We start from the raw sequence: 19,600 nt of genomic DNA on the forward strand, positions 1-19,600 counted from the left end.
TCTACTTCTATTAGAATAAAACACAATCTCTGACTCTTCCTGCTCCCTTTTTATTATGGTGTCTTGCTTCACCTAGACTTTTATTCATCTCCTCAGCCACGGCACCATGGCCTTTGGTGGGCTGCTCTTTATACTCTTTGTGGTTTGTTTGCTTGGTAGTTTTTGTTTTTTATATATTTTTTGTATATCATTTACTTATTTTATGATTTCACTTATACCAGAGCAAAGCCAACTATAGTGTTCCTGGAATGATCTCCCTTTGTAAGGCATAACGCCTTATTAGAAAGCTTGTTTGATTGCTTAGTGTCTGCAGATGGAGGACTCTTAACAGCAGTGACTAGTCTATCTTCCCACCGTCTCCATTGTTCTTAGTCTAAAGACTACAGGAGAAGCTTTATAATATTTTTGAATGACTACCAAATTATTAAAATGATTAGGAATATAGGAAAATAATTGTGTTGCTGTTACACTGCATCAAGGTGTATAATATGAATTGCAAAGGAATAATGGAAAGAAATTATTTAACTCAATATTGGAGATAGAGTAGAGAATACATTGTCTGCTATTGAAAAAATAATAAATTTAAAAATCCCCCCTTTTTCCTTTCAGAATTTGAAATAGAAGATAGAAGTAAGGAAAGTGGTACTACAAATGGCCATGCACTGAAAAAATGGCTTCATTACCACTGTGCATGCCTAGCAAATATAAGAACCTCAATTCAACCACAAGAACACACATAGATAAAAGCCAGATGTGTTAGCCTGTACTTGTAATTCCAGTGCTTGGGAGGCAAAGACACCTGGACCCTGGGCCTCAGAGCTCAGAGAGCCTAACCTTGTTGTCAGTTGACAAGCTTCAAGCCAGACCTCCCTCTATCACAAAATGGTAGAAAGCACTGAAGAACGAAACTGGTTGGTGGCTCAGTCTCTGGGAGCTCCCAGTGCCTGGGTTAATTGACACTGTTGGTCTTTCTATGGGGTTCCCATCCCCTTTAGCTCCTTCAATCCTTTCCCTCCTCTTCCATAGGATTCCAAGACCTCAGTCCAATGGTTGGCTATATCTGCATCTGTCTCAGTCAGTCAGCTGCTGGATGACTGGGGTGAGGTGGGGTACAGTACCCTCTCAGAAATGGGGGTGGGGAGATGGGCTGATATTGGATATCAACTGATGATCAACTGATGATTTATTTACATCCCAAAGGTTACCCCCTCCATGCTCATGTCTGCTTCATTACTGTAATGTTGCTGCTGTTATGAATCATACTGTGAAGGAGTCATGACCCACACGTTGAGAACCGCTAGAGTCTATAAAGAAAGAGGTGGAGAAATAAGCTTGAATATTTGATTCAGGCAGGATCAGGATAGAAGTGTTAAGCAGCTCCTGAGCCTCCTAGAAAGTGGATCTCCTGTTGCCAATGTTCCTTTAGACACATGCTCTGATTTAATTTCTCAAATCTATAGGTGTTAGTGTCCCTTTATGTTTATTTCTTAATAACAATGCAGCTGTCTAGAAAATACACAGTAAATAGGGGAATCATCTTATAATTTATGCTCTCAAGAATTATGGTGATGAGGTGTCTTTTCGAATGATTTCTGTTTGGTTGTAAGATACTAGTGCTGAATTGGTATTTCAAACTGAGACTGAAAGAAGATGGTGCTACCTGTTTCCTGGTGGTGACTGTGTGCTTAATCTCTTGAATGTGGCCTCTTCCTCAATGTCTTGCCTCAATTTCACTATTTATAACAAGATAATGCCCTCCTCTGATTTTTGTCTATTCTCCACTATGTCTATTTATAATACATCATTTCTACTAAGACAACTGTGAGCATGATTGCAAAGACAGACAACAATGGCTAAAAAACTAAAATATTTATCTATTTATTTGCCTTTTGTATCTTTGAAAGAAAATAATGCAAGCTTTTATTTTTCCTAGTGTTTTGAGAAAAAAAAAACAAAACATGTTCTCCAAAAACGTATGGATAGTAGAATTATCCAGTTATTTCCATCCATAATTCATTAAAAATATAAACTTTTATTATTCTCTCATACATTAAACTAAGGGACCACAGTTTCCATTCCCTCCCCTCCCTACCCTCCCCTCACCCAAATGCACTCCTTCTTGTTTCTATTTAAAAAACAAAGCAAAACAATCAAACAAAAACTAGGGAGAGAGAGGGAAAGAGGGAGAGAGGGAAGGAAGGAGGGAGGGAGGGAGGGAGGGAGGGAGGGAGGGAGGGAAAGCATGCCTCCTAGGGCTGATATTTGATATCAGCTGAACCACAAGAAGACTGGGCACAAAACCCTCATGTCACAACTGGACATGGGGAGCAAGCACAGTCAAACAAATCAGAGCTACCCTAACTTCCACTGTTAGGAACTTGGTGCCTCCAAGTTCAAGAACACCAAGCTGCACTATCATAACAAATGCAGAGGATCGAGGACATACACACAGTGTCTGTTTTTCAATGACCCTGTAATGACCCCATAATTCAATGACCCTGTATGAGCCCTGCTTGGTTGATTTTGTGAGCCATGTTTTCCTAGTGTCCTCAACCCCTCTTTCTCCTACAGTCCTTCCTTCCCTTCTTCTAAGGCATCCCCTGTCTCTGCTGTGAGTTGCTACACATGCTTCCAACTGTTGCTACTATCCATCATTCTTAAAAGCAGCAAAGAAGCTGAGCTGACTAAAATACAGGTTGTGTTCTCACAAAGATCATTGATTTTTTTCTTTTTACTAGTTGTCTACATGATACTAGAGTATCTCAAGAGTATTTAAATATCTAAAATTGTTCACACTTTGTTATGTTAATTGTTTTAGCAATGTGTGCCACATTACCTAAATTTAAACATGTGGTTAGCATATTTTATCCACTGTGGAATAATTGTTCCACTGTCAATATAACAGTGCATTAGGCCAAGTAATTTTGGTCAGGACAAATAAAATATCATGAAAATAGAAGAGACAGTTGGTGAAGTTTCATAAACTTTTAAAAATTAATTTGCTGTTATTGAAAGGAGCCAATCAATATATATAGAAACTATTAAAAAGGGTTAAGCTGTACATTTAATTAGATACATGATTGATATAACAAATTAAACAAAATGTTTATAATAAGAGGAAAATGTGAATGTGTTATACATTATTATATTGCAATTAGTTTTATTTCATACATTAAAAAATACCTTTAGAGAATGTGATGAATCATAACCAATGAAAATATTGTATTATTTCACATAATGCAATGAGACAGTTCTATGTATTAAGCCGCCTGCAAACCAGTAATATTGAATTCCAGAGCATAGTAATGCAAGGCGGTGGTGAGAATGATAACCTGTTCCAACTTGTTTCTAAAATAATGCTGAGTAACAGAAGTGTGATTAAATGTGGTTTAGTAAGGCAAGGTTTCCTATTCTTTTAGTATTGGTTGAAGAAGTCAAGTGTTCTGTTCCATACCTGACAGGGTTTTTTTCTCATCTGACCCATTTGTATTTTTAGGTTCCTTTTTCTTCCCTCTGTCTCTGTCTTATTTCTCTGTCTGTCTGTCTGTCTGTCTGTCTGTCTGTCTGTCTGTCTGTCTGTTTCTTTGTCTCTTGTTTGTCTTTCTCTCTCTCTCTCTCTGTCTCTCTGTCCTCTCTCTCTCTCTCTCTCTCTCTCTCTCTCTCTCTCTCTCTCTCTCTGTGTGTGTGTGTGTGTCTCTCTCTCTCTCTGTGTCTCTCTCTCTCCCTTCCTCCCTCCCTTCTTTCCTCCTCCTCTCTGTTTTTGAGACATGGCCTTATTCTTTCTTTAGATTCTTTACACGTTCTCCTGAGTGCTGAGACTGAACAGTGTGTGCCTTGGAGCCTGGCTGGCCCTCTCTTTAAATAGATTTCTTGCATCAAAAGTTTCAATATTAAAAAAAAAACAGTTGATAATGATTGCTCATTAAGTCCTTTGTTAACCTTAATTTTTGCCTTTTGGCATCAAATTAAAGAGTAGTAATTTTCAGTATAATAATAAAATTAAGTATGATATATACTACAGATAATATATGTCAAAGACTATCTACCTATTCCTCTGTATATCTATATCATATGTTTGTATATCACAGGTTTTTTTAGTAGAAAATATTATATATTGTGTCTTCAGCTATTTTTGACTGTTGTTTTAATATATACATTACCTGAGAAAGATGTATATGATAATTCAGAAGAGACCAGCTTTGAGAAATTTGCAGTTGTCTTGAGCTTATTACTTTATTTAAATGGGTTGTGTATTTAATAAAAAATAATGAATTTGCATTATAGATATAAGGATGTGGTCACTATATAAACATATGTAAATATTAAAATTTCTTTGTGAAAAGAAGAATGTTAAACTAACCATACACTTAGTTTATTAGAGCTTAAAGCACAGGGCCATGCAGTTAGCTGCATGGATCCTTTCATAAGTGAACAGAAAAACCTCCTCAGCACTCAAGAAAATGAGTAAAAAATCTAAAGAAAGAATAAGGGCATGTCTCAAAAACAGAGAGAAGGAGGAAAGAAGGGAGGGAGGGAAGGAGGGAGGGATGGAGACAGAGAGACAGAAGGAGAGAGACAGAGGGAGATAGAGAAAGACAGACAGAGACAGACAAAGAAACAGAGAGACAGACAGACAGATGGAGACAAAGACAGAGGCAGAAATGAGACAGAAGCAGAGGGAGGGAAAAAGAATCTTAAACATTGGGAAAAACTTCATGACAGCTGAGTAACTTAGTAACTTGGATGGACATATTATAAGGCCAGTGTTTCATGCAGATAACAAAAACAATCCATCTTGTTTGTATGTCATTATTTTCCCTGAACTCTAACTTTGTGAAATATTTTATAACACTCAATACTGTTTATATGAAAAGAAGAATTTAAGTCTGGAAATCAAAGAACTTAGCAACCTTTATTGACATCATGTCTAGACACAGTCCTTTAACGTCTACAGCTTGAAAGCATTCATCCTTTACCCTGTTTCTTAAGAACTTTATTTAAAATATACTAATTTAAACTACAAAATAATCATGTCAAAAATGGTAGAGCAAATGTCTGTATTCTCATAACGTTAGGATATTTTCCCTCTGTTTTAAAGCTGGTTTTCCCTTTGTCTTTGCCACTGGTGTTATGTTCACTATAGTGAGATCAAAGCAAGAGTGGAAAATGTCTACTAATAAATCCTCATTTCCCCTAATGTCCATTCAATCACAAAGTGCTTATTTCAGAAATTTCATAATGCTTGATTCCTTTTTTTCCTAAAATTGCGTAGTACCAAATCATTTACACCTTGGCCTGTATATATTCTATTTATTTAGATATATTTATTAATTTCTCATTTTGATATTTGGATGGACATTGACTCAAAAGAATAATTCTGCTTATATCCTGAAATTTTTATTATAGCCTTGCCACCATGTCACAGCATCTGTCTGTGGCAATTTTGTACTTACGTTCTATCACAGATGTTTTATCTTCACCTTTTCATAGGAGTGTACTGTCTTAACTGCTTTTAACTGTGTTCTCTCTTCTAGTTAGTACTGATGGAAATTTCCATATTTGTAGTCAGCTTTTAGATTGCTTTCATATTAAAATATTAAGATAATTTAATACATTCTCAGCTCTCTATCCATAATACTGTTTTATAGCACCATTAGCACAGAGATAAAACAAGTCGTCCTATCCATTTTTCCTTTTAATTATAAGAATGATTGATGCATCTTTCATTCAGATATATACAGTCTACATTATTGTCCTTTCCCAAGAGACAGCCTGTCAGTTACTCAGGCTTTCTACATCTCTGTATTAGTGTTGAGCACTTTGCTTTGCAGAGCTAGCCATTGCCTTGATGAGGTCAGAAGTATTTTATGTTTTTTTTTCCTATCTTAGTTCAAGTGTAAGCCTGCAAATGATGAGCTAGCATGTGGACATGTAAATAGGTTTAGCCAACCCACGTTTTGTCATATTTATATTATAGGCCAAAGATCAAATTAATCCTTCTACTCCAGAGACATAATGGTAAAAATGCAAATATATAAAAGGGCAAATTGATGTATATGTGTGCTTGTGCCTATAATAAATGGTTACAAAAGATGTAATGTCCCTATTGTATTTAAATTGGCCTTTGTCCACTCTACAATAATTGTTTTAAAGAGAGCCAGTAAGAAATAAATCAAAAGGGTTTCAGTAACAAAGGGCTTTAGTGATATTTTGTAGTTTCTAATAGAAACCTTAATTATATGAATTTATTTTAATAGTGGCCTGTCTTGTTCCAAGTTTCTATACAAAAATGAAATTTTTATATACTTACTGTGTGACAATGCTAGGTATTCTAAAACTAGATGATTTTCTGCTCATATCTGATGTATTATATTTGTGGGAAAATAGTTTAAAAAAAAACCCCAGAGTCCAGGCAAATCTTTACTCTTTGACTATTTGGCTTTTAAATAGAGACCTGAGCCAGTAGCATTTTTTTCTCATTTATGATTTACAACTGAATTGTTTCCCTTTCGTGATTCCTCTCTTCAATGTTTAAGGAAGATGTTCCAATTACATTCATAAAATATTTTCCTTGTCATTCCTACACTTATGTAAGCTGTTCTATTAACTGTGCTTATGCAGTCATGTTAGCTAGCAGTCATGCAAAACACATGCTCAGATGCTGCTGTGCTCTTGTTGGCCTGGACAATGTGTCAGGGAGTTTCATTAGAAGCAGAATCAGTGGCTGATGTCTCCCTGATCACCAGTCACAATGTCACGAGCCAGTCCTATTGATCGAAATTTTATGAAACATTTGGTTTAAGGAGTCAGTAAAATAGTCTTTGAAGGTGCTTGGCATTTAGATTCATGGTAAGAGCACAGACTCATTACTGAGTATAAGCTATCCAGTGTGTGCTTCAAGGATGCATGTCTACATAAAGCATAATCCTGCCATCAGGACTCACAGTCAAGTGGATGACATTCACATGGAGAACTAGTTACATCACAGTAAATTCTGTGATTTTGGTTAAGTTATACAGTGAAGTCCCAGCAAGCCAGGAGGAACAAGACATGTTGCTTTTAAGCAATAAGCAATTCTCACATCGTTGGTTGTTATTACTTTAAAAAAGAATGAACCAGTAGGGAGTGCTTCTCTATGTATCTAGCATACATACATTTTAAAAGCAAGTTGGAGTGATATCCTTTATGTACCTGTATTTTGTGTTTGCAAATTACTGTGGATACACAGTACACAGGAATGGGAACAAATGGGTCAGGTATTTGCTAGGTGTGAAGATACAACCAGCTTTTGATTCCCTAGTTTGCTATTACAGTGTCACAACTGTGGGTGCAGGTAGAGGATACTGACAGACTGTCTCTCATGGCATTGGTCTCACGAATCTACATGTGTATGAGTTTGTGGCTATCTTCTTTCTTCCTTCTTCCCTTCCCTCCCTCGTTCCTTCTCTTGTTCCTTCCTTCCTTTTTTCTTTCTAATTTTTGAAGATTTGTATCTACCTCTTTTTTTTATGAAAAGTATTGAGACAAGGGCCAAGAAATATCATTTTATGTAAATATTTATTCTGCCTTTATTTTCAGGAATTAAGGATGAGTGAACCTCTTCACCATCCTGATGTGTCTTTTTTAAATGTCCTGCTTCGGGGTAAATGAATTTCTTTATGATCTTCAGAAAATTTTCTCCTGACATAACAGAAATGATTATTTATCTCTCCACATGTTCAAACGGCCTTAAACTGCTTTAGGGTTATTTGCTTCACAAGCCTTAGCATTGGTTCACATTTTATAACCAACTAAATAAGACAAATATAGGCTCCAAAAAAATAGCTCCGAAGATTGCTTTCAAATATGTTTTGTTGTATTCATTTTTGAAATTATTCTAGCAAACTGATTATGAAAATCCCATGTTGGACTGCTTTGCATCAAAGTGTTCATTGAGAAATTAAGAAGGAGTTACTTTCTTTTTGGCTTTGAACTCTGCCAGTACGTTCTGTAAATATGTATAATCTAAATACATCATGAAAGGACAAAGTGTTAATTTTGACTAATTTTCTATGAAATTAAAATATTTGTTTTCTTAAAGTTAAGCAAATTGCAGATGTTTGTATTTGTGTGTATTTCTTGTTGAACTTGGGATAATCACCCCCTGTAGATTATTGTGCTATTCCCAGACCTACCAAAAGCCTCTTTGAAAACAAAACCAATAGCTGTCAGAAATGGCACTCTGATATAACTGGTCAATAATAATCTTTACGTGTGCTTTCTGCTTGACTATCTGTACAGCGTAATATTCTCCCTTCACAATGATAAAATACTATGACTCTGGCTGCAAAGACGACTTTGTTGTTTCTGTTCACAACTGAAGTCAGAGGTAATTAGGCAGTTGTAAAATATCCACATTAAGGTACAAAATATGTAATTTATAGAACCTGTCTCCTATACGGTGCACATAAGATTATTATTTAATTGCCCATACCACATAAAGCAGGTAGTCTGTATGGAGATACGTTGTTATTTTTAGAGGTCATCATATCTGCTCTTTAGAGAGAGCCTTCATCTCCATTGCCTAGCACAGTGGTGGATAACCCTTGGCACACAGTAATTACTCAGTCAGGGACCGAATCAGTTGGCTATATTTAGCTAACCGTTTGGATTTCTTGCTGTACAAAGTGCATACCTGTTAGCAGACATACATCACATTCATCAAATAGAGAAATTTGGATGGGATCAAACACTTGTGAAGAAACTGTTGTTACAAAGTAATAACTGTTACCTATTTATTGTGTGTTTATTTCATGATGCCACATTAAGTACCGTGCCTGTCTTCTATTTCACCATCTCTACTAATCCACAGCAATCTTGTTTAAGCTTAATATTTTTACACTGTAGACTAGTAAATTGGACTCCACACCAAGCACTGTGACTTGTCTTTTATTTCGCCATCTCTACAAATAATCCACAGCAATCTTCTTTAAGCTTAATTTTTATACTTTCGACTAGGACATTGGACTCCAGGAACTTAAGCAAGTTTGTAAAGCTCATATAGATAGTAAATGCAACAGACATCATCCTCATATTGTGGGGATGGGGATGGTTGAATACTCAACCTAGAGCCTAATGTGGACCTGGCATGCGCTCAACCCTATGTCAAACACCAGGCTCAAACTAACACCTACACTGTCTTTTAGCCATGAAAACAACAGCTAATGTAAAATTTAAATTGTTATCCCATTAGACTCTTTTCAAAGTTTTATTATTTATTGTCTTCTGTGTGTGTGTGTGTGTGTGTGTGTGTGTGTGTTTTGTGGCACAAGTGTAAACACCAGAGGCTAACTTGTAGGATTCAGTTCCCTCCCACTATGTGGGCTCTGGGGGCTCTGACTCAGCTCTTCAAGGTCAACAGCAAGTGCCTTTACCTGCTGAGATCTTTCGCCAGTCCTAAAATACAAATATAATCCTTTGAGAACTATTTCTATAAAAGTCATTACATAATACGCACGGCTCTTTAAAAAAAGGAATTCTCACTCAGAAAAGTTAGATTTTTTTTGTTTATTGTCTATGGTTGCCTGACCTTTCTCAACATTTTGTAATAAAAAGAATGAATAATATAACAGAATTTGTAAGTTATATGGTAGATATTGTAATGAATGTAAGAAGAAACATTTGAAAGTAACCTTGGCAGTATCATGAATACTATAGTACAGTAAATTGTGCCGTGACTAGAATCCTCCCTGCTGTATGGAATCTCTTGGTCCCAGCCTATTGTTCACCCACACGTAGAAAAAAAGTCATTTATTGAATAACAATAAAGTGGTGTCTTAAATAAGACATACTGTGTAGTCACTACAGATCAATACGTTTGTGTGTGCTAAATTAGCTGTCCTAATTTAAGGGTTTAGCCTATATGAAAACCATAATAATGATACAGTTTACTATAGAATCAGAATAGAAGTCACAGTCCTCAATTTTTAATTTTTTTTTTAGTGCAGTTACAAAATCTTGATGGTAACTAATTTTAAACACATATATGCAGGTATGTTCATGCATGCACGCACACACACACACAGAGAGAGAGAGAGAGAGAACGAGAGAGAGAGAGAGAGAGAGAGAGAGAGAGAATATTACAGAATTGTAGTCATTGAAAGAGACTCAAAAGTGTAGGGCATGTTAGTTTCAATATTTGTTCTTAATGGAGCTGGGGTTTTTTTGTTGTTGTTTGTTATGATTCTTAATGAGATATTTCTGCATTTTTATGTACAAGAGTTCCAATATCATTCAGATCTTGGAAAAGAGTTTTAAATAGTGGCTTAGGAGAGCTAGATGTGATAGACTAGAAAATGTGATAGGCAGCCAGGGACTGTAAGGGAAATTGATGTGTACATGCAAGACAGCCCTTCTCTTCCACATTCTCACTGAAAGACTGAGCAAATGCCCTGCATTTGCATACCACTTTCTGTGATGCACCGGGAGGATGTAATAGAAATATTCACGGCTTTAAAGAAACCATTTCAATTAATCAGTTATTGGGTCACTTGACAGCTAGGCAAACTATTGCTGTGCTGTCTTTAAACCTCTGCAAAGAGATATGTGATAGCATAAAAATGAATTAAATAGGACAACAAAATACACGAATATTTTGTACTTAGTCTTTTAGAGTTAATAACAAAACAACAGAGGAAATTGGAACCTACTGTTCAATGAGTTCCCCTCAAGTCCATTCTTTCATGGTCAAGTAAGATTTGAACACAGGTGTTTAAAATCAAATTCTCTTTCTCTGCATCACATTACCTCTCTAACATGGTCTAGCACTTAGAGAGGAAAATAAAGAAGACAAAAAGGAACTAGAACGCTTCAACCATACTTTTTAATTCTATTTTTCAACCATACTAATAATGACACTCTAATCACAATGGTATTCTGGTAAAAGAATGCTTAGACAATGCAACTTAGCAAACTTATCACATCCAAATCGATAATTTAGTTCAAAATACTTTACATGCAGATCTGTTTCGTTTTACATCATATATTTTAAAAATAAAGCTTCCAAGGCTTTATTGTTTTCATTTCCACCTTATAACATACATACATTAAATCCTCAATTAAATAGCCAAAATAAATAACAGACCTTCATGTACTTACTAAATTCCCTGCAATGAATAATTCTTTTCAGTCTTAAAACTCTGAAATTGTTTCCAGACACTTAAGTACCTGCTCTCCTCGAACAGAGTATTCTTCATGGTCTCTTTTCTACATTTTTGCAAGTTAGTTATAGGGTAATGTGGATGGTGCTTCACAGACCATAATGTACTCATTACATCATGTTGGTCTTATCCTCCCTGCCCGCTGTTCATTCTCAATGTGAAAAACCATAACCTATCAATGACAGGAGGTCTGGATTCCAGGCTGACTTTTGTAATTATTCCCACTGCGGGCCTGTCAATAGGATTAAAATACAGATTCTGGATCTGTCTCTTCCAGATGAGGTCAGCACATTGAGCAGGAGGAGTACTATTTCTGCAAGCTGTGCCTTATGGAAGCAGAGATATTAACGTGACACAAATATTTGAAAGCTCCTATGGAAACAAACTCCCTGTCCCGAATTAAGCAAAAAAATATCCATCTGCAATAAATAAAATGATGGCATTCATTAGAGGGCCGGCCATGTATGTACATAGATTCTGAAATAATATTAAAGGCCAGAAAGTTTCAATTACAGAACAATCCTTTAGTTCATAATTAATAAACTCTTTGCAGCTGTGTTACCGTGGCCGGAAACATCTGCAAAGCCTCATATTTAGCACACATACACATACACAATTCCTTTAGAAAAAGTTCAATTGTGCTTAAAATCACAGGTTTAGAAATGGAGTAGGACCTGGGGAAGAAGAATCTCGCTTTATTCAATTAGCACACAAGGAGTTGTGGTGTGGATAATGCAGGGGAAGCAAAGGACCTCTGCCTCCTCGCAAAGTAACAAGGGAAACAAGGAGACTGGGCATGCGGTCAGTTACTCGCTCAGAACCAGCTATATCTGATGGATCTAAGGTCTCTCCTGCAGGCAGACACTGTGGTTCATGATTGAGCCCAGCATAAGTGGACATTGACGACTGGAAGTTTGACACTGCTCCAAGCTCCGCTACTAAGTGTGTTTGAGATGATATCATAGTAAACCCAATGAGCAAAAAATAAACTAAAATTATATTATAAAATAATAATGATAAATTTGGACTATTAGTCACTTCTTTTTACGTCATAAGTTTCTGTCTAGATAAGACCTAAGCTCTGCAACTGTAAACTGCTCACTGAATAAACATATGGGGAAAGATGTTGATGATGTACGTTTTTAGTGATTTGCTAATAATTTCTTACATATACTTTATAAATGTTTGTATACAGAGTATATTTGTTGAAAAAGAATTAATATGACCAGTTAAATCATTGTATTTTCCCTAAAGTTTGCCTGCTGAAACATTTAGGCATGAAGCTGTACTATTATTAGACTCAATTTTCATAGCTATAGTGCAATACAGTTCATATGCCATATAGAGCAACTGTTGAAGGTCAGAATTTAAGTTCTCTGTATAGTCGTAGCCACTGCAAATTATTTTAGGCTGTTTGCATCACCTCCAATATTAAGCACTCCCACTAACAGCACTTGCTTCTGCTCATTGCTCTTCCCGGTGACTATAAATCTACATCTGTGAATACATATTTACCTGGTTTGGCTATTTCACATAAGTAGCTTCACATATGTAATAACTTTGTTCCTTTGGGTGTCAGGTTAGTTGTACTGTCCTATGTGTTAGTATTTAGGGATGTTGTGGGGTTCTTTTTTTGTATCCCATTACATTATTAATGGAATAATATTCCATTACATTTCCAATAGTGTTCAATTACATTTCACAGTAACAATGTTTACCCCTTTGAGGAACTGTCACATCCTCATGGTCATGGTAGAGCCACTCCTTCTAGTTCCTATTTCTCTATTTTGTTGCTAATTTTCTCCTGGTGGTTTTGAAATATTTACTTTTACTTTTATATGTATCATGTGGTAATGCTATACCTGATTATATCTACCCCAGCCCCCGTCAGCTCCTTTGAATGCCCCTCCCAAGTGATTTTCCCACCCTCACGCCTTTTCCCAGATCTCTATTTAGATAGCCATCTTGTTGAATGTAGATGGGTCTCGTATGCCTTTGACACACCGTTCTCTAGTGATTAATGGGTTTTTACATCCTTGTATGTGCCTATGAACCCCTATTTATCTTCTGTAAAGAATTATTTATTTTTGTGATTACCTTATATGTGTTTTCATTTCATAATAGTTCATTTCCAATTTTGATTGGCTTATAGGTGTGTCTTAATTTTGTAATATTTCTTTAAAGTTTCATAGTTTGGGTAGCTTCTTATTCTAAATCATGATCTTATAATTTGAGGTAAGATTATTTTCTTGTTGAAAATTCACATCTTATGTGAATTTCCGTAATTTTAAGAATAACTTAGGACCTTCAGAATGCTGGTAATAAATATGTGATTTACTTTAAAGAAAAACAGGAATGTCCAACATGAGCAAAGACTGTGGCATGCATGAAACTGCCATCAATGAAATCCATTATGATTTTCAATTTTCCTTGTGATATATGCATGTGTACGCAGATATGTGTGTAATAACCTGAAGTCAATAGCTAGCATCATGCTGAATTGCTTTTCACATTTTTTGAGATAGTGTCTCTTTCTGAACACAAGGCTTGCCAGTTTGGCTGGGTGGACAGGCCAGCAAGCTTCCTATGATCCTACTGTCTCCACCTGCAGCACCGGGATCACAAGTGAATGCCACTGTATCTGGTTTTTCAAGCCTACATGCTTGGTCAGCAAAACCCCTAAACCCATCATTACCAAAAGTGAATATCCATTAATAGTTTTATAATAAAAAATATCTAGGTCTCAATCCAGATTTAATAACTGGTACTTAATCAAGGCAATTGTGTCTTTCAAAACTCTCCTAATGTACAGTCACCATATATATCTCCAAACAAGATACTGATTTCTAGTCAAAATATCAAGGGTAAATGTCAAGTATGGCTGACATAGGTGGATGTCCCCACTCCCATGCAGGAAGTCTTTCCTGACATAGAGGATCCTTAAGTTAAGTGGATTGTATATATAAAAAAGATCTTTATGTATTTATTCCTTTATTTATTTCAGTGTGTTTTAAATGATACAGAATTACTTTACTCCCCACTCCTCCCTGGTACTCTCCCTCCCTCAAGTCCTCCCATTTCCCCACAAGTTGATATGTTCCTTTTCTTTGATTTTTTTTATTCACACACATACATACACAGACACACAGACACATATACATACACAGAGAGAAGGGGGAGAGGGAGGGAGGGAGGGAGGGAGGAAGGGAGAGAGGGAGGGAGAAGGAGAGGGAGAGGGGGGGGGAGAGAGAAAGCTCTGTATAAATATAACCTGATGCATCTATTTCTGTTGGTGGTATGTTCAAGACTGATAACTCAGTTTAGGTAAACAGTAAGGATGCTCATCCCTGGGAAAGGCTGGTTTTCTTTCTCTTAGCAGTCTATTATCTTCTGGTAGTTCTTTGTCTATGGGTGGAATACCATGAAATTTCCCCCTCCCACTTTAACATGTCCATTGATATTGCCATTATTGCAGTCTTGTTTATGCACTGAATAATTAGATAGGAACTTCCCCCGGTTTACCTCCATAGGTTATAAATTGAAAGAACCAAGCCCAGTCTTGATATCTGAACCTCGGTATAGAAGGCAGAGGAGCCACTTTAGCTTTATTGCTTAGCCTGGAACAGAGAGAACGATGCTTAGTGGTTTTGTGTGGACTTAAGGAATGTTCATTTAGAGCACAAATTCTTTCAAACAGACCTCCAATTGTTCTGCTGACTGCATTAGACAGAAATCAACTCAGAGGCCAGGGCCCTCATTGCTCTAACACCTGGAATCCAGGGAAGGCGACTGTGGTAATGTGATTAATAGGAATGCAGACGGAGAACCAAATACAGGGCTTTAGAATCAGCTGTCTTAACTATTTTTGTATTTGGAAGCTAGGTCATTAATACTTTTCATACATAATTATTTTATAAATGACAAACCAGACTGCCTTTTTGTACTTTTTTTAAGGAATGTGAGTTGCAAATATTATTTGAATAAGTTTACTATCTAGAAGTATATATTGTCATTAAAAATAATGCAATGTCAAAGTCTAGTCATTTCATGGCAGCAAACAACAGATCTTATTGTATGCTATCATAAAATTTTGTAGATATATTGTAACAGAGAAAATTCTTGTAGTCTAGTATATGGAACTTTCCTAGACTCTTTCTTCATCTGGTTTTCTGTTTAAGGAACAGACTAAATAAGCAAAACTCACAGAGCATACAAAAATTCAGTTAGGATACTAAATTCATTTTTTTCATTAAGGGCTCAAGGTTGGAAAGATCAGTCAAAAGTATCGAATCATGGCTTTGCCATAACACAGAAAGCTGTTAACATCATAAGTGAGAATTTATTTTTATATATACAATTAAATATTTGAACCAATTTTTACACATAACCTCATTGTCCATGAGTGCAACACTATACTACTTTTAAACCTATGTTCAGTTACAAAACAGGAAAGCTTAAACAGGAAGGACATTAAATTGCTATGTTTCTCAGTGCAATTTATTTTCCCATAGGGTTGAACAGCATTAAAGATTGCTTTGAGTTCAAGTTTCATGGAACAAATTTAGATGGAAAAGAAGAAAATTTTAAGTGGTTATTTCACAGTTCCTATGAAGTTTTTCTTATATGATCCATACTTCCATGTATAGAAAATGTACCTCTCTGCATTTGCATGTGTTTACCTCTGAAGTCTTTTCCTAGTGCATTTTAGAAAACCACCTGCATTTTCAGAGAGAAAAGTTGCCAGAGTTCCTGTGTAGCCATTTTTGTAGTAGTTGGGAGACTGGATTCTATTTCATGTTCATTCTAGGTTAGGTTACTTTATAAGTTTATCTCATCCAGTGTTTGACTTTAGCTATTTTACATAGATATCTTATCTCAGTTTCTAATTTTAAGAACATCTGTTACTTCCTTCCCAAGGATTTTACCACCCACTTGCTCAGTGTTACCTCAAGAAATAAAATGCTCTTGCATTGATTTTAATATCCTTCTTCTAAAGAATTGTACTTACTTTTAATAACTCTAAATTGATAGTTTCCTTTGAGGTTAAATAAACTCACTTGTTACAACTTAGAATTTTCAATGTTACCTGCACTACAACCAGATATTACTTCAAAGGAAAAAAATTGCTAACTTTTTTTAGTATTACCTTTATTTAATTATAGCCATGAATACATTCCATAATTGTACAGTGCCAGAATTCATAGTGAAATTGAGACGGTCTATTTAATGTCTTTCATTGAAATGTATTAGAGTATTGTTACATAGACTTCTAAAGCAAAACAATGGTAGTAACTTAGTAGAAGCGCATAAAAACGATAATAAATATCTATTGAAAGTTACAAAATTACTTAGAGTAAGTTAAATTCTTGAGAGCCAGCACCAAAATGAGAGTCCTATAGTGCAGAGCATACGGTTTTATGTGTGCAGACCTGTATTCTAAATCCAGTTTTAACTTAGGCAAGTGGAATTATTTGAAGAATTCAGGTTACTTTTGCTTCAAATCTGTTTTCCCATCTGTTAAAAGGGAAATACAATCTAATGCAATTTGAAAGATGAGCAGTAAGACTTTTAAATTCTCAACATTACATATTGTGGATACATTGCCAACACCATGTTCATTAGGAAATTCACTTTCTAATTTAGAGGTTGATGGGGTTAGCAACATGGGATAAAAATTCATAGGGTTTCCACTAGTTAGCCTTAGCTATAGCCTTAGCTATAGCCTGAAAGCTATACCTGCTAAATACAAAGTCTCAGTGCTATTGTGGTCCCCATGGTGCTTTCGCTCTCCACTACAGTCTGTTAAAAAATAAATGATAACAGTGAAATTAAGAGACTCCCTCTGACATGTCTAAACCTCACTGTTTCATAATGCAATGCCTTCTCTGTGTTCTCCCATGGTATCTGTTATCCTTGCATACAGATGGAGCAGGATACACTGGATATTGATAAAGTAACAGTTTTGTGTGAGGGGGGCTGAAAAGATTAAACTGGACTCTCTCTTACCAGTGAACATCTTTAATAGTTCAAGATCAAATCTGCATGTGTCTTTAGTTTTGCTGTGACTATATATTGGAGCTGCTTGTTTTCTCTGTATCTCAAGTGTGTAATAACTGCTTCTGAGACTACGTAAGGCTGCATTGTGTGTCTTGTCTAATATGACTGTTCCTGTTTTCAACTTGTGTGTAATAGAAATCATAGTTTATAGGGTCAGCTTCTGAGGCCAGTAGTGGATCTTATACATACTTACAACGAGATGACGGTGCTCTTGATTATTTGTCTATAAATTAAATGTATATTATGTAATATGCTTATCTTGTAAACAGTCTTAACTTCTTGAAACCTAGATAATAATAAGATTTCAAAAATTTCAAAGATGTATACAAAGTATTTAGCATGTAAGTAAAAACAAAGTATGACTCCAACTTTTTGGAAATATGACACCCCGGTAGAATAGTTCCCACTTTCCACAATCCAGGGAGTTAAATCTGAAATATTTTTTTTTTCTGAATAGCATGCAAGAAGAGCAAACTAAACTTTCCAGTAAGAAATTAAAACTTTAGAGCTGGGTGCGGTGGCACATGCCTTTCCTCCCATTACTTTGAAGGCAGAGGCAGGCCGCTATCTGTAAACTCAAAGCCACCTTGGTCTTCATAGTGAGTTCAGGGATACATAGGACTACACAAAGACAGACCCTGTCTTAAAATACCAGAAAAAAGATTAAAAATTTTAACATAGGTTGCATTTAATATTCATTTTCTCTTCTTTAGAGATATAGTTTTTCCATAAAACTTAAAGGACTTAGGTATTATTTTAATAAATACAAAGAAAGATGTTTAATATAGTTAACAAACCCTTTTATAATATTAACAATGCTGAAATAATAAAAAAAATCAACTTGAAAAATTTCAATTGATGATAACCATGAGCATTTAAAATATCTGAGAATATCAACTGGCATGGGCGTCTCACACAGTGGGGTCTGAGTGAATTGCAATAGCCACCTTGGGAAGTAGCTGAAGCATCGGTGGCTCTCTGCTCATTGCCTAGAGCAATTGCTGGCTTCCTGAGCATTAAACCTCCCTCAGCCCAGGAGAACAGGAACACCATCCACTCCAGGCTATATCTGACTTTCTCTGTAATGACCTGTCATCTCCTACACTGAGTATATAAGTACTTCTTTTAACAAAATGGCTCTATCATGGATAGGAGCCTGCTGTATAACTGTCATGTGTTCAGCTTGAAGTTTGGAGTCCCTGGAAATTTGGAGCAAAGCACGTCATCTATATCCAGATGAAAATTTGTATATCATTATTACTGATATGCTGTTCAAATGTTGATGTAAAGGTACTCTGCTTTTATTTGAGTCTGCCACCCGACTCTTCAGTGTTCTATTGAGCATCATACTGAGCCATATTGAGCCATATGCATCATTTGAGCCCAGCTGCAAGTGCAAGTTTTCCCTATTGAATATTTGTATTATTTTGTTTTAAAATGTATCATGATTTTCCCATGTGGAACTATATTAAAGTATGCTTATATTAGGTCATGGGAAGTTTATTTTTCACAAAAGAAATACAATCTCTCTCTCTCTCTCTCTTTCTCTTTTTTTTCCCTAATATCCCCAGATGTAGCAGTACTGGCCCACTTCTCCTTACTCTGTCCTCTCTCTCCTCTCCAGCTTGTGGCCGCAGGTTCTACAAATCTTCCTCTCAGGATCTCCAGTGTTCTCGTTGTCCAACCCACAGTTTCTCTGACCGAGAAGGATCATCGAGGTGTGAATGTGAAGACGGGTACTACAGGGCCCCTTCTGATCCACCATACGTCGCATGCACGAGTAAGTTCAAGCCACAGAATGAATGGCTTAGATCTCCTTTCCATTCCTTTGCAGCACTCAAAAGAGCCCCACCCAGGCAGGCTTTGAGTTTCAACATTTAATTTTTAATATTTGTAAATCTTTCCATAAGCAGATTCAGTTAATTAGTAATGTTAATATAAGTTTGTCTCTCAAAATTTAAGAGGCATTTAATAATATTTCACATATGGTATTTCTTAGAAATTATTGCAAATTATTGGTCATACAATAAATCAAATGTGACTAAGAAGTAGTCTTTTCTGAATTAAAATATTGGTGATAAGAACCCGTCTTACATTTTGGTGCTTCAAAATTAATGAATATTTGAGAGGCCCAAATAAAAAGCAGACCCACTCATTACTATCAATAACTCTTGAGCATATTGTGAATGAAATAAGTGTGTTTACTGTAATATGGCTCAGAGGAAAACTATTTAGACAATCACATACCTTTTTATCCTTGGGTGTGCTAACTTTTTCAATTTCTTAGAAAAAACATTGTGAATGGGTGTGGCAAAAATACAAAGACAGTCCTTACCCTGTTCTTG

The 19,600-nt window shown here is 35.9% G+C and overlaps 1 protein-coding gene across 5 annotated transcripts in view; it reads left to right on the forward strand.

Moving 5' to 3' along the window:
• The window catches only part of Epha7 (EPH receptor A7), a 151,085-nt gene that overhangs the window by 38,375 nt on the left and 93,110 nt on the right, over positions 1-19,600 (forward strand). For all 5 annotated transcript variants that reach the window (XM_028779750.1, XM_028779752.1, XM_028779764.1 and 2 more), the window contains exon 4: positions 18,880-19,035. In XM_028779750.1, the coding sequence (XP_028635583.1) occupies positions 18,880-19,035 (156 nt within the window). The remainder of the gene's footprint in view (positions 1-18,879; positions 19,036-19,600) is intronic.

This window comes from Grammomys surdaster, unplaced genomic scaffold, assembly GCF_004785775.1.
Source record: "Grammomys surdaster isolate TR1022 unplaced genomic scaffold, NIH_TR_1.0 97, whole genome shotgun sequence".
Classification (NCBI taxonomy): Eukaryota; Metazoa; Chordata; class Mammalia; order Rodentia; family Muridae; genus Grammomys; species Grammomys surdaster.